This window comes from Harpia harpyja, chromosome 1 (genome assembly GCF_026419915.1).
Source record: "Harpia harpyja isolate bHarHar1 chromosome 1, bHarHar1 primary haplotype, whole genome shotgun sequence".
In the NCBI taxonomy this organism is placed as follows: Eukaryota; Metazoa; Chordata; class Aves; order Accipitriformes; family Accipitridae; genus Harpia; species Harpia harpyja.
The window spans coordinates 61,571,251-61,592,333 of NC_068940.1; the positions used below are offsets into that span (position 1 = coordinate 61,571,251).

General features: G+C 37.0%; 2 protein-coding genes across 7 annotated transcripts in view; one reads left to right on the forward strand and one right to left on the reverse strand.

The window, feature by feature from the left end:
- The window catches only part of CAPN7 (calpain 7), a 35,943-nt gene that overhangs the window by 4,811 nt on the left and 10,049 nt on the right, over positions 1–21,083 (forward strand). For 4 of the 6 annotated variants that reach the window (XM_052796805.1, XM_052796823.1, XM_052796814.1 and 1 more), the window contains 14 exons: positions 1,455–1,612; positions 3,839–3,906; positions 5,017–5,217; positions 6,743–6,829; positions 7,744–7,870; positions 8,628–8,713; positions 9,630–9,723; positions 11,320–11,466; positions 13,182–13,288; positions 14,842–14,962; positions 15,199–15,343; positions 17,156–17,255; positions 18,901–19,036; positions 19,482–19,557. In XM_052796805.1, coding sequence (XP_052652765.1) covers positions 1,455–1,612; positions 3,839–3,906; positions 5,017–5,217; positions 6,743–6,829; positions 7,744–7,870; positions 8,628–8,713; positions 9,630–9,723; positions 11,320–11,466; positions 13,182–13,288; positions 14,842–14,962; positions 15,199–15,343; positions 17,156–17,255; positions 18,901–19,036; positions 19,482–19,557 — 1,653 coding nt within the window. Of the gene's footprint in view, positions 1–1,454; positions 1,654–3,838; positions 3,907–5,016; positions 5,218–6,742; positions 6,830–7,743; positions 7,871–8,627; positions 8,714–9,629; positions 9,724–11,319; positions 11,467–13,181; positions 13,289–14,841; positions 14,963–15,198; positions 15,344–17,155; positions 17,256–18,900; positions 19,037–19,481; positions 19,558–21,083 lie in introns of those variants that run through there. The other 2 variants (XM_052796840.1, XM_052796849.1) reach the window with 2 other exon arrangements.
- The window catches only part of SH3BP5 (SH3 domain binding protein 5), an 83,922-nt gene continuing 64,490 nt past the window's right edge, over positions 1,652–21,083 (reverse strand). The window contains exon 9 of the mRNA XM_052796873.1: positions 1,652–3,230. Coding sequence (XP_052652833.1) covers positions 3,163–3,230 — 68 coding nt within the window. The 3' untranslated portion in view covers positions 1,652–3,162. The remainder of the gene's footprint in view (positions 3,231–21,083) is intronic.

Genomic DNA, 21,083 nt, shown 5'->3' on the forward strand with positions numbered 1-21,083 from the left:
TATTCTTTCCTTTTACATATTCTTAGGAACCATATCTGTAGAGCAAACCTGAGAAAGTAATTAAGTATAGCAACAAAAATTGATGAGGAACAAATCAAAACTTGCATGTAAGCCTCAGCTTCATGATGGATTTGAAGTAAGTGGGTTCTGGTATTTGTGTAGAATTACTACCTTTGAGAGGGTAAAAGAGCTTTTTGCTCTCGTAGGGGTTTCCTTGTTTGATCCAGTTTCAGTGTTTGTACTTAGACCAAAACCTCAAATTTTTGCACTTCTCAGTTAGAATCATAGAATCACTTGGCCAGAAAGGGACCTTGGGAGGTCTATAGACCAATCGCATGCTCAAAGCAGGGTAGACATTGATTTTTGGACCAGGTTGCTCAGGTCCATTCAGGTCCTGAAAATGCCTAAGGACAGAAATTCCCTGGTGCCTCTGGGCCCCGTGTTCCAGGGTGATTTTTTTTTTTTTTTTTTTTTTTAATATCTAGTTGGATTCTCGTGTGTTTCAATTCACAGGCACTGGCTCTCATTCCCTTTCTTTGCACCTCAGTGAAGAGCCTGAATCCATTTTCTTGATAACCTTGCAGTTACTGGCAGGTTGCTGTTAGGTCCCCACAAAGCCATCTCTCCTCCTGGCTGGACAAGCCATGCTCCTGCAGCTTCTTCTCAAAAGGCCAAGTCCTCCAGCCCCAACCATCATTAGGGACCTGAGGTTGGGTGTGGTATTCCAGATACAGTCTAATGAGTGCCAAGTAGAGGGTGGTAATTGCTTTCCCCCATCTCCTGGCTGTGCTGCTGCTGACACAGCCCAGGGTGCTGTTAGCCTTCATTGCTGCCAGGGGCCTGCTGGCTTGGGCTTACCCAGCTGTCCCCCAGGACCCCAGGCCCTTCTCCACAGAGCTGTACCCCGCAGGGTGTTAGTCTGTCCCAGCCACAGGGCATAGCATTTGTCCTGGTTGAATTTCCTGAGGTTACTGTTAAGCTGTTACTTTAGCTTGTCTGTCTCTCCTTGAACAGCAGCAGTGTCCTTCAGTGAATCAGTTTGGTGGGGTCTGCAGCCTTGATGAAAGTGCATTCCATTTTCTCCTTCAGGTCATTAAGGTGTTAAATGAGATAGACACCTAAGGAACTTGCATATTACCGTAGGTGATGTATTTTCACAAATGATGCAACATTTTACATAGTTAAACGTCCTTGTCCTTAGTGCAGTATGAAAGAGATTTTATTTACATTATTTGACACGTGAAATATCCTGAGAGTGTATGTCTGCTTTCAGGGGTGATGGTGTTTTCTTGTCCTTGCAAAGATGTTTTTAGCCAAGTTTGGAAGGATTTGGATTCCAGCCAAGAAATAGATACTACCCATCTGATTAGAACTGCTAGTGTTTCAGTACCATGTTAAGGATGTTTTTACATGTCCACTGCTGTAGAAGGCTAAATACTTTCTTTTTCATTTAGTTCAGTTGCAGAACACAGACCCTCTGAAGTCAAAACAACAGTTGGACTTGGAGCGTGCTCACTTCCTAGTTACACAGGCTTTTGATGAAGATGATAAAGGCAATGCAGAAGAAGCTGTAGAGTTGTACACAGAAGCGGTGGAACTCTGTTTGAAAACAGTATGTTAAGCTACAGGTTAACTTGGTGGAATTATGTGATGGTAAGAAATTCTTCCACTTACGCAAGTGACTGATCCTTAAAGACTGGCTTAAAAATGGAGTACCTGTATTTCCAAAAACTATTTTAAAAATCTTTTTTTCCTTTTATTTTTTTTAGTGTTTCTTCCAGTCTTTATGTTATGTTGCTCTTCAACACTGTAAATTTATGGGGACTTGTGATTTATGTTTTTTTCTTGAACTGGATTATACTAAAAAAACAGAAATATTCTGGAACTTTTTTCATGTTAATTTTTGCCCTGGAGCAAATGCAACACTAAAACAGGAATTAAAAATAGTTAAAACTGAAGATGACTTGCTAATATGTCAGCCATATTACTTTCTGACTAGATTAAAGGAAGTAATTTAAGGGAAATCTTTGCGTGTAACACTTTCTGAAAACATAATGGTCTACTGATGCCACAACTAGTAAAAATACTACTTGATTACTCAGTGCTCAACATTAAAGCTGTTATGAGTTAATTCAATTCACACTGAAATTAAGGGTAAGGATTAATTGGCCATTATGTAAATGATGGAGAATATAATTACAGGTACTGCTTTTTTCCCTTAAGTCCAGTTGTCTTAACTAATTACAGGAAGAGCTCACCATCATAATGTAACTCCACCAAGTCTGTTTTTCTTTTTCCCTTCTTTTCCCTTTTTATAATGTAAATATACGTGGGCTGTTGGGAGGGGAATGTTACTTTTGCTACATGGTAGAGTAAAATCTTCTTTTCTCTGAATTCTGTAACATGGTTTTATGTAGGCTAAAGAACCCTGGTCATACAGGGTAACCAGATCAAGAGTTAGTAGAACTGTTCTAGTTTTTCCACTTTGGCTGTTGGAGCAGAACATTTTCAGCCTATTAGATAAAATTTACTGCAGCAGCATACTGTTTTTTCCTCTGCTGTGTTCCTCCTTCTGTTGTGTCAGTGCATGCAAATATTACTTGCAGATGTTGAAGTTAGTCTGAAATTATCTTATATTAACAACTGCTTTTATCAGGTATTTCATTAGGTACAGATACTGCTCAAGTTTCTTTTAATCTTGACTAGCATATTCTTTTGTTGAGATGACTGTAGGCTTTGTCCCTCGGGGTGATCAAAAAGTACCTCCTTCTTCCCAGGATGAAAGAAGATTGAAGGAACTCTGCTATCTTGAAGCTTTACTTCTGTCTTTCTCCTCAGTATATTCAGGTGGAGAGATTTGTTTCTTCCTTACCCTTGAAGTACTCGGAGAGTAGCCATTCCTCCTCTTCTATGGCTGACTCCTAGATGAGTGTGCTGGTATTCCATCTCCACTGCTTACCTTCATACATCTTTCAAAGTCTTTTCCAACCAGGAACTCTGGAGTGTAATTTACTTGGAAATGAAAATAGTTGCTTATGGAGGGTGTTTCTAGTTTGTTTCTTGGGGTGAAAGTAGCTTGCCTTTTGTTTCCTCAGTTGACCTAGCTGACCTGGGAGAATTGGTCCAGGTACAAAGCTAGAACCTGAAACCTGCTTGCTGGTGTCACAGGAGAAGCCACACCTCATGTTGTGCCTCTTGCAGATTGTTTAGGTGCAGTAGCCATGCTTCATCTGTAAGCAGAACAAAAGTGTGAACTGTCACAGCTTGACCCCCCAACTGGGAACAGAAGTTAGCACTCTTGATATCTGTTTTGGTGCCCTGTCATAGATTATTTTATACCTTAGATGTGCAAGAACAAGAATTTCAGCTTGCAAGCAATCTTACTTGTTTGTATTTTATGAAAGTAAACATTAAAAAAAAAAATTTCCCTAAGTTATCATGATTATTTTTGACTCATTTTGGGAAAAGAACTGGAACACATCTAAGCTCAGTAGTATACGTAACGTTTGGTTTTGTCTTCTTTCTGCCCATAGTGTTTTAATATGGTTAATTCTTCTGGCAAATTTTTTGTGTATACAGGGTTTCCCATGCTGAAGAATTTTAAATATCGCTTCCATTCTATGAACATTCACTAGAACAGCAAAATTATATTCACTTACTTAGATGCTTCTTATGCTGAGATTTTAAAAAAAAAATATTTGCTCATTTCAAAAGAGAATTAGAAAAAATAGCTAGTTACTGTTTGCTGTAATCAATAAGTGTGGAATTTGACAAACTGAGCTTATAAAACCTGCAGGTTTTTTGGATGTGTAGCTTTTTCTTTTATTTTGCACATAAGGCTACTGAAACTTCAGAAGCAGGCCTCCAGTCAAAACTGAAACAGCTGGCTCGACAAGCACTGGATAGGTGAGTATGGCCAATGTTAGTAAACAAACTTGCTGTCAGGGGTAAGTGCACTCTGAGTTGGATTCTCAATCTAGCATGTCTGTTCTGTACTGCACAGAGTATGGATTGTGGGTAGACCTAACTGCTGTAGAGTTCTCCTTGGAGATGGCTGTCAGCTGCTATACTGCTGAATACAGCAGTTGTTTTGTCAACCGTCTGGGAATCTTGGGACATGCAGAATTAGGAAAGGACTGTGTATTTGTTAGTACCAATGCACTACTTCAGTCTTCAGAGATATAAATCAGAGTACTATACTACAATTTTCAGCTTCTATAAAAATGCTGAATTCAGGCCAGCACTAAGGGTGTCAGCATCCCTTCGTAAGGAAGACAGGTTGGTAACTGGGAAATACTTGTCTTGATGGTAGCAATCTAATGGTATGGGTAGATCTAATGGAATGGAGTCTATATCTGAAACAAGATACACGAGTGTAAGTTCCATGTAAGTCTTTTTAAATTAGCTGTATGATGGCAAATAATGGATCATCTTGGGCTAAGTTTCAGTATAAGCTGGTTTTCAGCACTTCTCTGTGCTCAAAAAACCCCCCACATTTTGCATATATGACTATCCAGCAGCTTAATGCAACAACAAAAAAATATGGTTCCTGAATACACAGTCTTCAAGCAGTCGAAATGCTGGGTTGTGAGAATGCTAGTGGATTTTTACTGCTATTGTAGTTGCTAGGTAAATTAAATATTGAAGGTATGAGAGAATGCAAATCAGTTTTCTCTCTCTGTGTTTCAGTGGTCTTGTTCTGAGGTTCCAGATAATGAACACTTACACAAATTCTCCGATTAGCATAATTTAAAGGCAACAAAAATCTAACAAGTTCTGCCAAAAGTAGCTTATATACGAGTTGGAAATGCTATATTTTAATTGATTCTGGAAGAGGAAAATAAATAAGTATTGGCATCAGAAATTGTTTTTCTTAAGAAAAATGGTGTTGGTCAATTTGGGCATTTGCTCATTCCATTTAACATATGTGGGAACACGAACCAAGCAAATCAATAATTGAACCATAACTATATTTTTATCATTGTTGTAAACAAAATGCATTTTTATTTGCTTTAGAGCAGAGGCACTGAAGGAATCTGTGTCAAAGTCATCTCAGAAGGAGAAGTCAACTGCAGCTAAACCAAATCTGCCAGTCAGAACATTCTTTCCACTGGGACCTGATTTTTCTTTAAATGATAAACCACAGACAATCAGAGCAGTACAAGCTAGTGAATCTCAAGGTCAGAGATACACTGCAGAGGAGATTGAAGTGCTTAGGTAAGTTTTTCCAAAATGTTATCATTTGTGCTCACATCCTTTGTGCATCTTACACAGTCAATTGAAATAGCCGAAGCATGAGGTGTATAAATAGAGGGTTGGAAAACCACCTCTTACAAACCCCATTGCTGGTATTACCTACAGATTAATAAATTCTTTTATTCTCTATGGTAATGTAATTAGTGCCTTTTATTCACAGAGCATACTTTCTAGTTTGTATTTAGAAGACAATTTCTTGTAACTGCCAGGATTATTTGTCATAGCCTCATTTTTGTATGTTATACGTAACCTACCTGACTGAGTTCATGAAAGATCTGGCTCTGAGAAGCCAAGCTACAAAGATGTTTTTATAGATTATACAACTACTACGTCACTGGAAATTGAGGAAGAATAATATTTTGTAGGACTGTGACTCTGTTACATCCAGTTCATTTTGCTTTGATTTTTATTATAGGTGGAATAAGCTACAAATAATCCATAAAACCTTTAGCCTAAATCGTGAATTTTGAAAACTATCAAATATACCTTAAAAAAACCAAACAACATTGTCTGATAGGTGTTTCAACCTTCCTCCTCCTCCGCATGCAATAAAAAAAGATTGTTACAGAGGTGATGCTGAACACTGTCCAGGATTTGATCATAAAACATTTAGTCTGCTTGTTGACTTTAGGGGACTTAAACGGACTGAGGATATGGTCATGAAGACAGAAATGTACGTGTGTTGGAAAAGTTGCAGAGCATTAAGAATTGCCTTATTAAAATTTCGGGTTTTTTCCTCTTGTAGCAGTCCACGCAGTGAATGTTTCTGGTTTTGTGGATGGAGGGGGGGCTTTCCGGGGTGGGGTGGGGGGTGTTTCGGGATTTGTTGTTGTTTCAGTCTTGCAAGAGAACTACAAGTTGTTTCACATATTTAATAATCATTTGCTTTAAAAATATTTTGCATACCTTTTTCAGTTAACTCCTTGTTTGAAACTTAAATTACATTCACATTGAAATATGATTATTTTTTTAGAAAGTGTGCTGTGCGCTTTAGTCAAAAATGTACTAATAAACATGCAGTATTTTCGTTATTGTTTTTTGACAAAGTGTTCCAAAATACTGCCCCAATTAGATGAAATCTAAGTGTTGCTAATTGTTAATTGCTGTCAACTTATCCTAAGACTCTCTTTAATGAGAGTCTTAATTGACTTGAGAAATACTAATAGACAGATGTAGTTTTAAATGTGACTTCTAGAACTATGAAGAGGTTTGTGGCTGATAATCATTTCTATCCTGGCATGGTGACTTGTCCGCAGGTATCTACTTGCAGGATGACTTGATGTCTGAGCCATCAAGTACTGCACATTTCAAACCCAAACATATACAGTGTTTGTTTCATTTTCAACAGGTAGTTGTCTTGCTTTCAGAAGCACTGTGTCTTTTTAGTTTTTGAAAACTAATTTTGTTGTTACTTTCTGGAACTTAGTCTTTGAAAGATGAGAGAGAGGTTTGTAACTATATGGGTTTTTTTTCTTATGACTTGCAGAAAGACTTCAAAAATTAATGGCATTGAATATGTACCTTTCATGAGTGTTGATCTGAGGGAACGTTTTGCCTTCCCTATGCCATTTTCGTAAGTGTGATTTGATTACTGAACTTTTTTTTTATTTCCAAAGCTTTTCCCATATCTGGTATTTCTATGTTTTCTTTTTCAGAGTTTTAAATTGTTTAAGTAGGCTTTTAAGCATAATTCAGGCAGATATTTAAGTACTACCACTTTCTTCTTCCAGTCTGATCTTAAAACTTTAGTGTAAGCTGATCCTGCTCTCGAGTCTTTTTGCAGTTGTGTCTTCAGGACTATAAGGACAACATTATATTTGACTTTTTGGAGTATTGGGCTGGGCTGGCAACGTGGGTCCATTTCCTGATTCTACTGCATGCTAATGAACTTAGCTTCCTCTGCCTCAGCTACCTGTAAAATGAAAGTGATAGCTGTTTCCTCTGTAAAGGACTATTCCAAGGAAGAGTGATATGTAACTGCTAGACCTTCATACATGAGCAATAATAATGTTAAGATCACATAGCCATAATAGACAAAGACACTTGGGCTTGGTTGGTTGTTGTTTTTTTCAATTTTCCGCTAAAGGCTTGTCAATCAGACAAGCCTCAATATTTTCAGAACTAAAGAAACTTTTTATTATTAGTTCATCATATTGAAATAAAGTGAAGAATTTGAGTTTCTGTTGATGTAGATAGCTCTTTGGCATTCACTTCTCCTGTTCAGTCCTGTATGAAGGAAGCTTTTGGGTTTTATTTCATGTTTTTAATATTTTTGCCTTTTTTCCATAAAAATCACAAACTTAGCAGTAGTGTTCTTTGAAATTGTTTTACATCTCTGTATACAAAGCTGTGTAGTTGTTCTGCCCGTATTTTGCACCATCTATCAGACATATATAAGACTGAACATACCATGAAAAGCTTTTCTAAACTGCTATTGATTTATTTCTATTATTGATTTATTTGTACACTTTTCTCTCTTAAATCTAGTGATAAATGTGGGAAGTTACCATTATCCCCCAAACAGAAAGCAATGTTTGCCAAGTGGGTGCGACCAGATGACATAACAAATAACCCTACAATGATTTATACTGTATCAAGTTTCAGCATAAAGCAGGTAAATTGTTCCTAAAGAGATATGTGTGCTGCTAGCAGTTTATTGTAGGGGACTTTCTTGTTCAAAAAGGAATCCTGAAATGTGCGAGTGCTTTCCTTGGTTCTCATTGGATTAAATAAATAAATAGTATCACTTCAGATTCCATGCATTTTCTAGCCATGAGAATAAACAGGTGTGTTAGCAGTGGAAGTGAAAATCAGAATTTGAATTCCAACTGAAAATCCTGTTTTCCAGAAGTAGTGGTAAGGTTAGTATGAAAAAAGGCAAGGTGTACTCTGCAGCAAATTGATCACTTAATTTACGGCATGGAAAAAATACCAAGCAAGATTTTTAGATTTTTTTTTTTTTTTTGACAGGAAGCAGAGTGGCCCATTGAGAATAGTGGAAATGACTCGCTTAGTGTTAAGTTGCAGACAGCCCAAGCTATTCTGCAATCAGCAACAGATTATGTCATTGGATATGGTTTTTATTACACAGTGTGTTTTGGGGAAGAGGGAGTAAGTGTGAGTGTATGCTGAGGTATCTGCACTTGCCTCTGATTGTCATTAATAATTCTAACTCTGGTTTGCCCTGTAGGGGCCTCATCTTGAGCAAGCATACATTTCCTGCCTTTTTAGTAGTAACTTTGCTTCTCTTGGTTGAAATCTTTCCCTTTTGAAGGGATTTACTAACTTACGATTTTCCTTCCCTCCACACACCCTGTTTGTCTTTCACTATCCAAGTTATTAGTAAATGTCCTCACTGGTTTTCTTTACAGACAATAGTGTCAGATTGTTCTTTTGTGGCATCACTAGCTATCAGTGCAGCATATGAAAGAAGATATAACAAAAAATTGATCACAAGGTAAGTAGCTGTTGCTTTCTAATACTTTTTCAGACTTAATACTGCCAGGCTTTTGCAGTATGTTCTATGACAGTTGGACACAGTAAAAACTAGCATTTGTTTCCCCTTCATCTCCCTGGGACTCATGTGGCTTCAGGACTTCTGACAGGGAAGCCAACTTCATACAGACATGTATACAGACACTGGAGTCTAACTTCACGTGCACTTTGAGGAGTAATAAATAGTTTGGAAGGTTTTGTTTGGTTTTTAATAGAAATTTTACTTATAATGCTTTACAGGTTTATTTTCCTACTTTGCTATGCCAACTGCTGTGCAACAGGTGGTCCATCTTGCATCTCATTGTCAAATTAATGTTAACAACACTATCTCAGTTCCACTTGACTGGCACCCTGTGATACATTCAGCATGGGTTTGGGAGACTCTGCTGGGAGCCCATTGCCAGACCAGTGTGTGAACTTTGTTCCTGCATTTTTTTGTTTTAACCTATACTCATTAGAACTGAACTTGCATTCTTTTCAAGAGCAGCGAGTTCTGCATGGTTGTCTTCTTCAAATGTTTGACTTGTCATTCAGGCCAGTACTGTATTTATACTACAGATATGTAAATAACCTTTGTTTAATAGCAAGATAAATTTGTTTGCCTTGCTTCTGTTGGAGAAACAATTACATTATTTTTGTTACTATATTAAGCAGAGAACTGCAGCGAGACCAAGGCCTGAAAAAATAAAACCTATTTAAACATCATTATTATTTTTACTAAATTTGAGTTGCTCTTTCATTAACAATTCCATATTTTTGTTCAGTGTAAATTCCAGAAACAGACCATGTTAATCCCATTTTTATTGTTATCAGTGTATGTACAGCTGAGACATTTATGTCACAATCTCTGCCTTTTTTTTTTTTTTTTTTTTTAACAGTATAATTTACCCTCAGAATAAGAAAGGAGAACCAGAATATAATCCGTGTGGCAAATACATGGTGAAGCTTCATATCAATGGTGTACCTAGAAAGGTAAATGGTTTGGGGGAGTCTTAATACTGCTGCTGTTTAATTCATATATTTTAAAGGCTTGGTCTGCTTCACTGTGAAGCTATGCTTGCATAGCAAAAACTTTAGACAAAGTTTTGTTGGAAAGTGCTTTTTAATAGTTAAACCTTTTGAGATTCATTTTGGTTGTGAAGTATGTAACAGAATGTAGGTATTTCTTCTACAGACATTCATGAAAATAGCCTCACATTAAATTAATTAAAAAATCTTTCTATTGCTTAAAAGAATTATGAAAACCATACAGAAACGAAATTACGCATCCCACGTTTATGATAGGGTGTGCAAGTAATCCACTCTTCTACTCCATCTTAGAAAGGAAGTTACAGAACTAAGAAGTACAGAGGGGTACATCCAGGAAGAGTATAGATGACCATAGAGGAATGACTCAAATGACCACAGATTTTTAGTAAGGAGGGGAGGTGCCTGAAGATACATGACAGAATTTTGTAAACTCACAAATAGCTTAATTTTCTTTTCAGTGCAATAAATAAGGGCATGGAATAATGTATTTCTTCATATAATACTTAACTGTAGCACTGATTATTGCAGGTTGTAGTGACCAATGAACATTTATGGGAGTTCAAAAGTTGAGTGGTCATATTCATGGGGTGGGGGGGTAAGGCGAAATTCCTCAAAGGCTATTAATTGCTAAGATAATAACCTCTGGGTCAGGAAGTCCTTGAGTTGCAAAATTCTGGAATCTGAATGTTTCATGGAAGTATCATTTATGTGCTTGCCTTGCTCTTAATACTCTTTCCAACATGTCTCCTAATGGCCTTTTGTTAGGATGAATGGCCATTTGCTCTTCTATGAAAAGGATTATTCATTCCTGTGCAGATAGAATTTGACCAGAAAATGTGCTGTGTTGGTAGCCTGTATAGGTAACGGACTAATGCCAACGTGAAACTGAAACATCTGTTCTGGAAAAGAGTTTCAGACCACTACAAATACTGCAGTAACAATCTGTAATAATGCCAAATATATCCTACCTAATTTAAAGAAGAAACGTTAATACTTTCACAACCGTTTCTTTGGGTTGTTTTTCCTTTCCAGACAGAAGAAATTTAAATCTGGAACTAGAGACTATGAAAGTGATGTGACACATAGTTTCATTCCTTATAGATAAATAACTGGTTTTTTTCTGGTGGCTATGAAGCACAGTCCATGTTCTGTTTCCAAATTAGGTGAGGAATATTGTTTGGCTTTTCTTTACTTTTTATGCTGGTAATTACACTGAACTTTTCTGTGGCTACCTTTTACAATAGATACTAGACATTTTACAAGAGCATGCTGTCATCATCCCCATTTACATAGGGGAAGGCGAGGCAGGTGATCACAGGTCACCCAGTGGACCAGTGCAAGTAGGAGCTGGCAATAGAATTTCTTGTTCACTTGGGCAAACCACTGCAGGATTGATAGAGGTGTCCACATATGAGAGCAATGATCAGATCTGGCTGTCTGAGAAGCTATATATTAATGAGAGCTTGGTTTTATTTTTTAAATACTCCCCAAATACTTTATTAGCTTTATGGTGATTTTTCATTTGTTTATTTCACACAGGTAATCATAGATGACCAGTTACCTGTTGATCATAGTGGGGAACTTCTCTGCTCTTATTCTAACAATAAGAATGAATTATGGGTATCACTAATAGAAAAGGCTTACATGAAGGTCATGGGAGGATATGATTTTCCTGGATCAAATTCTGTAAGTACTAGATTATTTCTAAGAGGCAAAAATTCCACCTAGATAATCTTGGGTCAAATAACTGCCCTTCTAATGAAATAAATGAATTGCCTGGGGAGGCAAGTACTGGGTTTGATGTTTTCTTAATTTTTTTTTTTCTATTTCTTTCTTTCACAAATATGCTTAGCTGTACTTGATGAGATGTATTCCACCAAAATAGAGTGAGCAAGGCATCTTGATGGGCAGAGTTAATCTTAGTTCTCTGACTGCAGGATTGGCACTTACAGTTGGGAAGTGTATGTGTTTATATAGAGTCTAGATGAAAGTGTTGGGTAAAGTCATAATTTTTTTGCCCATATCAATACTGCTGATTTTGGTTTCTAACTGTCGTTCAATAAATAGGACAGTTCTCCCTCATTAGCTAGGGGAGACAGCTAGGAAAGGAACAGGCTATAGTCATTCAGTACATGTCTATAGAGGAAGGAAGTACTTTGATCCATGAAACGTTGTTTATCAGATTGTTCCACTCATTTACATAAATATGTAATGGGTTCCTATAATGTGGTTACTAAAGAAACAGTCGTTGTACTGCAGCTAGGCTGACGCGCAAATTATTCTTTTAAAGAGGGCCAGTTTACTGAAATGAGTAGCCTGCATAATCTTAATTCATTACTTAGGAAGCATTTCTGATTTTAATTTAAAATTCTTTAAAATTTTAACAGTATATTTTTGATTTCATGGTGCTGTTCACATTCTAGTTGGTGTCTTGATAATTGCGTTCTTGGAGGTTATACTAGGTAATCATCACCTTTTGAAAAATGATTATGGAGACAAATGTGGCTTTGTATAAGGGGAAATGTAGTATACTTTTTAATGTATGTTTATGTCAGTGTTGGGCTCCTTTGTTTTGGAGGACAGAAGCTGCTGAGAATAGCTGTGTTTTATTCTCATTGTCGTCCTCTAACTTGCTATCTGGAAAAACAGCTTGACTTGTGACCTTTAATCTCCACCCTTTCCACCCCCTCTGCTTTCAACTGTATTATAGCTTCTGTGTATAATCAGGGTTACTTACTGGCTGTGTTGTACTTGTAATTCCTCAAGTTCCCACCTACCAGTGCTGGTTATTGACACTTCAAGCATTTATAGTCTCTGCTTTTGCTTTGAGGAGTACAAAGCAAAAGAAAAGGGAATAAGCAATATTTTGAGGAGATTAAATGGGGAGATTAAAGCATCTTTTTATGGAAATACATGTCAGTGTCAGCTTTAGCAAAAAGAATATAAAAGCCAAACCCTGAGCCTTAGAAGTAAAACTTAAATTATTTAAAATGCATATATAATAACAAGGTTCCAAATACTGCTTCTGAGACTGTGCTTTAAAAGTCTGTGAATCAATGAAATGAATAGAACACATCATAGAATTGAGCATGATTGATCATTCTCTTATGCTTCCATTGCTCTGAAATTCCAGTTTGTTTCATCAGTTCACTTTCTAGCTTGGTGCTGCCTTTTTTTTTTTTTTTTTCTTTTTGAGGCTTATTTGGAAATGTCCTAAACTAATCAAATAAGTTTTTGTTTGTTTTAATATAGCCTTAATCTTGAGCCTTTTATGTGTAGAGCTATATTGTAACTTGTGTATACTTGATTTCTTTCAAGGCACTTTTATAATTTGTGTACAGACATCATATGCTTATAGATGGATTATCTATTCTGATTTCTTTTGAATGCTTGCATTTCAGAATATTGATCTCCATGCACTGACTGGTTGGATACCTGAAAGAATTGCTATGCACTCTGACAATCAAGCTTTCAATAAAGATAGTACTTTCAGAATGCTTTATCAGAGGTAGAACTTTGTTCTCTCCTAAGTAATTAAAATGCTCTGTAGTAGCTGCGTTACCACTGTAAAAGCAGTGCAATCACCACAGATCCTTTGATAGCATTTTGGTACTACTAGAAATTGTGCTTTGTAAAACCTCCATATACTTTCTGGAAGAAGAATTAAGGTATCAGTGGCTTTGATAGAACAGAAGAGTAAAATATTGTGGAATTTTGTTTGAGGTGATTTTTCTTCTTTACATATGAAGAAAAAAAAAAAAGACAGTAGCCTATTTCCTTGATGAAGAAAATAGAATATAGAATCAGAGAAGAGCAGCTTGGAACCAATATATGTTAGAAGTGTTTAAAAATAGAAGGAAATGTGTTCTGTGTTCCCACACAGTTCCCCAGAACTTTGGCATTGATGTGCTGTCCTTAGCAAGCAGATATAATATAGTATTTCTAATTGTATCACAAGATCTTGGTTATTATGCCCCATTAGTAAATCTGGAGGAGCAGCAAAAGTCTATCAGAACTGCAATACTGATTTTTTCAGACCTACCATAACAATTCTACTCATGGTGAAAGATATAGCTGTAATTTACAAATGTCAGCTAGCAAGTACTTTGATTTCTTTCAAAACAGTTTTGTGCAACCAGTTTCTTATGCGTTTTAGTGCAGCAGAAGGGGGATATTCTGTTGACTGAAACATCTGCATTTATGATAAAAGAGCGTGACTCTATTTCTACAGTGCTTTTTCATTTGGTTAGGAGCTCTCAAGTTGATTGTCAACAACTTTTCAGATATGCCGGTGTCACAATTTGGAGGTGTGACTGCAATTAGTATGGGATCTAGCCATTATAGCATCACTATTGTTCACCTGTGGTAGACTGAAACTGTGTCGATCCATAGTCCAGTGATGCTGTAAACTGTCTAGGGATGCTCAGTATGTACTTGGATTTTAGCATGGGCTGGGAAATGTGCTAGTGTGTTTTCACAGCAATAATTTTGTGAAATTAATAATTGCAATTCAGAACAATTGCAGAACTCAAGTTGTTGTGAGTTGACAATTCAGACCCTGTAAGGCCTATGCTGAGGGACACAAAACGTTAGTGTAAACACCTGCAAAAGTATAGAAGCATGAACTTCTCATTCTTCAGGTTTTGGGAAGCTCCTTTAGAATCCCGGGGGTGTCACAGAGTTGTTAATTTGCTATATGCAGTGATTGGCTAAGTGTTGATGAAACCACATTTGTGTTCAGCAGATGAACTGTGAAGAGTATCTTTAAAAAGTGACACAGATTGAACTTCAGGTTGATAAATGCTGATTTTTATTTACAAAAAATATGAAATTATATGAAAATAATTTTTTGCTTAAAGCCTATACTTAAATACTGAAAGAAAATAGTTCTACTTTCTCAAGCTTTTTCAGGAGTGATTTCTGCTGACCTGTATTCCAGTTTTTAAAAAGCACGGTCACGCTAATGGACAGTGTAAAAACATACTATTACAGTATCTGGCAAATGTTAGTTTGCAACTTGCAAGATTTTAATTAAGCTATTTTTCACCTCTCTTTGAACAGATTTCACAAAGGAGATGTCCTTATCACAACAGCAACAGGGGTGATGTCTGAAGAGGAAGGAGAAAAATGGGGTTTAGTTCCAACCCATGCGTATGCAGTCTTGGATATAAGAGAATATAAGGTATCAAGTAAAACTGAAGATGTTTCCAGATGCCTGTTTGAAACCTGTCTGTGATGGGTAGCTGCTGATTTTTTGCTCTAATGGCTAATATAGTTTATTCTGTCTTGAGCTCCACTGGGAAATTCCAGAAAGCTTAATGATGCTGTATTTTCCTGAGCTATTGGTCCGTATTCCATGTTAATATAAATACCAAAATTACAAGATGAATCCAGCAATTTTATTTTGTATTTCTTTAGGGACTTCGATTTCTTCAGTTGAAAAATCCCTGGAGCCACTTACGTTGGAAGGGACGATACAGTGAAAATGACACAAGAAACTGGACCCCAGATTTACAAAAATACTTGAACTTTGATCCACGAACAGCTCAGAAAATAGACAATGGTAATAAGGTTTAAAAAGTCGTTATCTTTTCAGATAATATAGATCTTTGTGGTGTATCGCTGCTGGAAGGTAGAAGGAAATGCTTAAGCACAAGGAGAGGGAAAGTAAAACAAATACTAGAAACTAAATAGCCCCAAATGTTTAGGAAGCGTTTGTGTATTTAAATCTGTCATTTCAGGTTTGTCTGGGGTTTAAGTAATCTGTACTGTTTAATGTATCTCAAATTTATTGACAAGAAATTACCTCTTTGCTTAAGTGTTGCTACCTCTGTATCTGGGCATGGGGGAGTACGTTGCAAAGATAACATTCTGACAGTAAGCTGTGTAATGCTGCTTTTTAATACATGAATAGACTTTTTGTGGGTTTTTTCCTCCAATATTTGCAAATATGTGTCAACATGCTTACTATAATCAGTATTCAAATTAGTCTTGCCTGTATTTAAGGTTATGCACTGGAGGTAAGTGGTTTTTTTCCCCTTGCATTACATTAATATGTCTATAAACAAATCTTTACATACAGTTTATTTCCAGCTGTAAGTGTAGATTAAGATCGATCTTTGAGACAGTGGTACTACTGTGTTACTGTCCAGAGAAACCACTTGGAGTGATGCCCAGTGTTGTCCTGTCCCATCTTCCCTAGGGAGCAGAAGAGTGTAGCATCTGGAAAGTCAGTGTGGGTTTGCTGGTGGAAGGGCAGGTTGCTGGCAGTTTAGAAATTCTGCAGAAGCTGTGTTTTACAATTCAGAAAGAGATATCTGCTCTTTTTTTTTAGTATCCTAGTTGCTGTCTGTGTATCCATGTGAGGGAGCCCTTCTGTTCAGTGCCACTCTATTTTGACAACAGTATGCATCCAAACCCATTAAACTATAGCATTTATTGATAAGGAAAAATTCTGATTTAAATATAAAAATAGCAGCCCTGGCTTTGTGACAGTTATGAGAGATTTGCTCATTATTTATTTACTGATTCATTTAGTAAGGAATTTATATCTGTAACATCTAGTAGTTAAAATTTAATATAAATTACATTAGTAATTTTAAGGGAGTTGTTTCTTCTGACTGGATTTGCGCTCTGGTCTTGTTGTCTAAGTGTGTAGCTATTATGACTGCATTTTTTTTTAGTGCTGCAAGATCTGCAACTGCCTATGTCAGAGACTTGATTTATAACGCTCTTACCTTTTGAGAGTTAATTTCATCAGGAATCTGTCAGCTTGCAGGCATTATTGTTGGCTGGAGTTGCAATTAAGGGAGCTACGGAGAATTAGAATAAATGCATGAGAATGTTGTAAAGATGAAGCAGATTCAGGATGCCAAAGCAAGTCATGTAGGTGTTGGATGAAGTATCTTAGAAATACATTCAAATGTACTCAATGTTGATTGAATACTTGATGGTGCTGGATGACTACTGAAGTAGGTTGTTGAATTGTGAGAACCTGTTTGACTATGTAATTTCCCCCCCCCCCCCCCCCCCCCCCCGCCAGAAACCTAGGAAAGGGGGAGGCAGGTCAGAATCGCCTAATGATGTCTCTCTCAATACAACAGATTCTTTCATATCTTCTGCTGAGTGCTTGAGAATGAAAAGCATTCTGATAGCTTCAGAAAGTCCTTGATGATAAGCAGAGACTAACTTGTTTAACTTGTTTGTTTTGGGAGCTAAGTTTAAATTAGAAATTTGGGCAATGCAGACATTGCTACTAAGTTTTACAGAAATGTTCATTTATATGAGCTGTATCATTTTCCTGGAAAGAGACTTTTGAAAAACAAGTGAAATCAAGGTGTCTGGTAAGGAAACAATAACAGCATTTCCTTTGTAGGCATTTTCTGGATTGCCTGGGAGGACCTGTGCCAGTACTATGATGTTATTTATTTGAGTTGGAACCCAAGTCTTTTTAAAGAATCTACGTGTATTCACAGGTTGGTCCAAAAGATAAAACTTCTGTGCCGTTTCCACACTAAATGTTCTGATGTGGTGTCTCCTTCCTTCTATTCCTCCTAGTTACAGCTGAAGAGGTTGAACTCCAACCATGTTCCCTGAGCCTGACTCTACACTTTTAAATTCTCAGCCCAGGCTTTGTTTTTTGACTACTTCTATAACATCATTGGACTCTAGTGACCTTTGTGATGTTCCTGTGGACCTAAGGCTGAGTAACCAGATTCTGACCTCAGTGCCACATCTCTGTATCAGAATAGAAATCAGATTTTTGTGCAGTCTGTCTTTAAGCAGTGACCAGACGATGCTTGAGTGACCTAGTTTTTATTTGGAATTCATTTTCCTGGCCAGCAGCAAGTTGTTTGTGCAGTGCATGTTGTCTTTACAGGGTGTGTTCACTGATGTTAGTGTAGTTTAACTAATTCTGTTTTTCACCAGTTGTAGTTATCATAAGTAATCTTCCTTGCCTGCTGATTTTTTCTGAACATGATACCTGTCTCCTACCTAGTATCTATTGCATTCAGTCTTTGTCACCTAGTTTGATGATAAGTGGGTGTCTGTGTTCTGGAAAGCAAGGGTTTCTCTATTTTTCCACTCCACTATACTACACTTTGCCACCGCTTCCACACTGTTTCTGCGTATGTTAGCTCTGCACAACCTCCTTCATCCATACTGCAACTGGTGATCTTACCTGTAAATGCTCCTTCCATATTTGTGTTCAAATTAATTCTAAAATACACTGTGGTGATGTAGCAAGATGAGGTAACGTGCATGCTAATCTCAAAGCTCACCTACTAGTCTGTGTTTCCTTATATTATTAGTGATTGTCATACTGCTGTGTAGGGAAATGGCTACTGCTATAAAAAGTGGAGTAATGATGGTGATAATTTGAAGCTTAGTTGATAACACATGCTGTGCAGTTTTAAAAGTGTGGGAGGGTCAATGGGACTTACAAATAGCTTTATCCACTTCTGTTTCCAGCGTGCCATGCTTTGCATTCAGTCATCAGCACTTTTTATTTTTTCACATTGTATTTTCCTTGTCTAGACAGTTCATGAGGCAGCAGGCAGATTTTGCAATACGGTACCTCAAAGATCTTTAACACTTCATGCAGGCACACTTCCAAACATGAAACAGATCAAATTTTAAAATAAAAATTACCTCAATAAAAAACTGGAGTAAAAAAATTGGCAAGCTTTTGAAACTAACCATAGCTTATATGGGGATTTCTATGGTTACAAAAGCATAGGTGTTTTTCACTTAATATTGGTGTATGCAATCACCAATATGACTGTGATCGGGTAGCCTGGGCTCCTTGAATGGTTCAGCTTTTTCTATGCTTTGTGTGGTTGCAGTCACCATACCAAACAGCCAAGCCGTTTGTATTTATCATTTTTTATTATCATACTTGTATCATAGTGAAGTCATTTATAAAACAAAGCTATAAGATAATGCTTGCGATGCAATTGTATTATGTAACCACTATCATAGATTCCAGTAGAAAATTAGCTTTCAGTAACTTTGTTACTGATAATCGATAGCTCTGTATATATGTAGGACTTGCAAGTTCGTTTTCAAAGCACGAATTAGTATCTTACTCGTCTAATAACATGTCTGTATTACTTTTAGTACTTGGGATGCAAAGCAAGGTCCAGTGAAGGATGCCTACAGCCTGGCTAATAATCCTCAGTACAAGCTAGAGGTCCAGTGTCCACAAGGTGGTGCTGCCGTCTGGGTTCTGCTTAGCAGGCACATCACAGATAAGGTGCCGGGTTCTTTTTCTGTATTATGAGTTCTGCAACATCTTCCGTAAACCTTTCTATATAGCTTTCTGTTATTACTGCTTGTGTGTTCATGTTCAGGTATGAATGCCTCTGTATATGTAAAAATCTTAAATTCAGCAGGTACACGTACCTACAAACAAGATTGTTGAAATAGACCCAGCGTAAAAATTGAGCTAAGTGATTATATTCCACCGTAAAGGTTCTGAAGTAACTTTGAATCTTGGGGCCCAAACTGTTGTAAGTTAAATTAGTGGCAGTTTATTTACTTCACGTATTTTAAAAAGAATTGGATCAGGTATCTCAATAAATATCAGATAATACCATGTGGTGATCAAAGGAGATGGTAGAATGTGTACTTGATTCTGATTAAGCATTAGTTACTTTCCACAGAAGTGTACAACTCTACTTGATTTGTGTTTTTTATAGGATGACTTTGCACACAATCGGGAATTCATTACAACGGTTGTATACAAGACTGATGGCAAAAAAGTTTACTATCCAGGTTAGTGTACCTTCATTGTCAAGAAGATTGGTAGAAATAAATGAAGAATTGCAAAGGATTTTGTGGCGAGGAAAGGCACTTCTTGCTTTAAAATGAGATGCCTCACTCTGAGAGGTCAATTTTCTGAAATAGTTGTTTAGCTCTGTTTGACCACCTTCAGCAGCCTACACTGAAGGAATAAACCAAGTTGTACATGTTGGAAGCACACTACGAAGTCTACGTAGTCCTGCTGACACTTATTTTGGCGCAGCATTTTCTTTATTGTTCTGTTTATTTTGCAGTGGTAGTAGTTAATGCTTAGAGGGAACAGATGTCGTGCTTCTGTTTATCTGATCGCATAATTATTTCCCATGTTTGTGAAATTATTTAAAGGTTTACAGCTTCCACTAAATGAAAATAATTAAGGTTAATTGTTCTATGAACTTGGCTTAGTAAAGTACCTAAGCAAGCTCATGAGATACAGCTGAATACTTTCAACATATTTCAAAGCATCAGGTATGGAATGTTTAAGAAAAATATTTAGATGTTCAGACTTGTCAAAGTATTACTCTTGGTCGTTATAGGTCAGATTCTACTCATCTTGAGAAGAAGGGGCTTGGCTTTTGGAGCTTTGTTGTAGCTGCAAAAAAGCCATGTTTGTTTTATTTCAAGACAGATAGCAGATCTGAAACACAGATTGAGACACAGGAAGTAAAGGTAATGCCCAGGTTGATGGATAGGGTAGAGGGCATTGTTAAGGTAGAGCTAATAATATAATATTTTTATTTATTCTTTACATCAAGTTAGAGATCTCTGTAAAAATATTTCTTGGAATAATTCAGTGAAGGTGCCTCCTAAGGCAGCTAGGGTTTGGCCTGTTGCTTTTACAGATAGGGAACCTCTTTAGAACCAGGGTTGCATTCAGGTAGCTGCTCATGCGACAGGTAATAGCAACAGTTAATTAGAGAGTAGCTTTTAAAGCTCTTTTCACCAAAGAGTGGAATTTGTGTGGTTTTTTCCTATTGGAATGGCTGGTAAAGGTTGCATTGTTCATCTCTGGTCTTGTTCAGTGAACTCTGGTGACCAGTTCCCCTAGAATCCAAGCTGTCTTTCTGCGGAAAGCATTTGTTGAGATCTAACCAAATCATTATCTGTTTTAGCAAGAGCTGATCTTGTTAAAGCATCTGCTTCTCCTTACGTCCCAAGACTTGCTTCTGGTGTTGCTAGTACTTGTAGCAGTGCTTATTTTACATGTGTGTCTTACTGAAAACAAGTAGGCAAACCAAACGCACTTGTATAGTGGAGGGAATTGTTCAGTTGTGCTTGAAAGAGTCTTCCTGCAAGACCACTAGCAAGAACTCGATGATTCATATGTTTTGTCTTGCTATCCAAACTCTTCTATAAACTTTTAATCTCACGAGCTCAAACTTGTTTAAAACCTTTTTCCATGGAAATAGATTGGACAAGCTGCAGTATTATTTTTACCATCTGTTAAAATGAGATCAGAACAAAGCAGGTTAATCCTTTAGCAGCGAGGCTAAGATTTC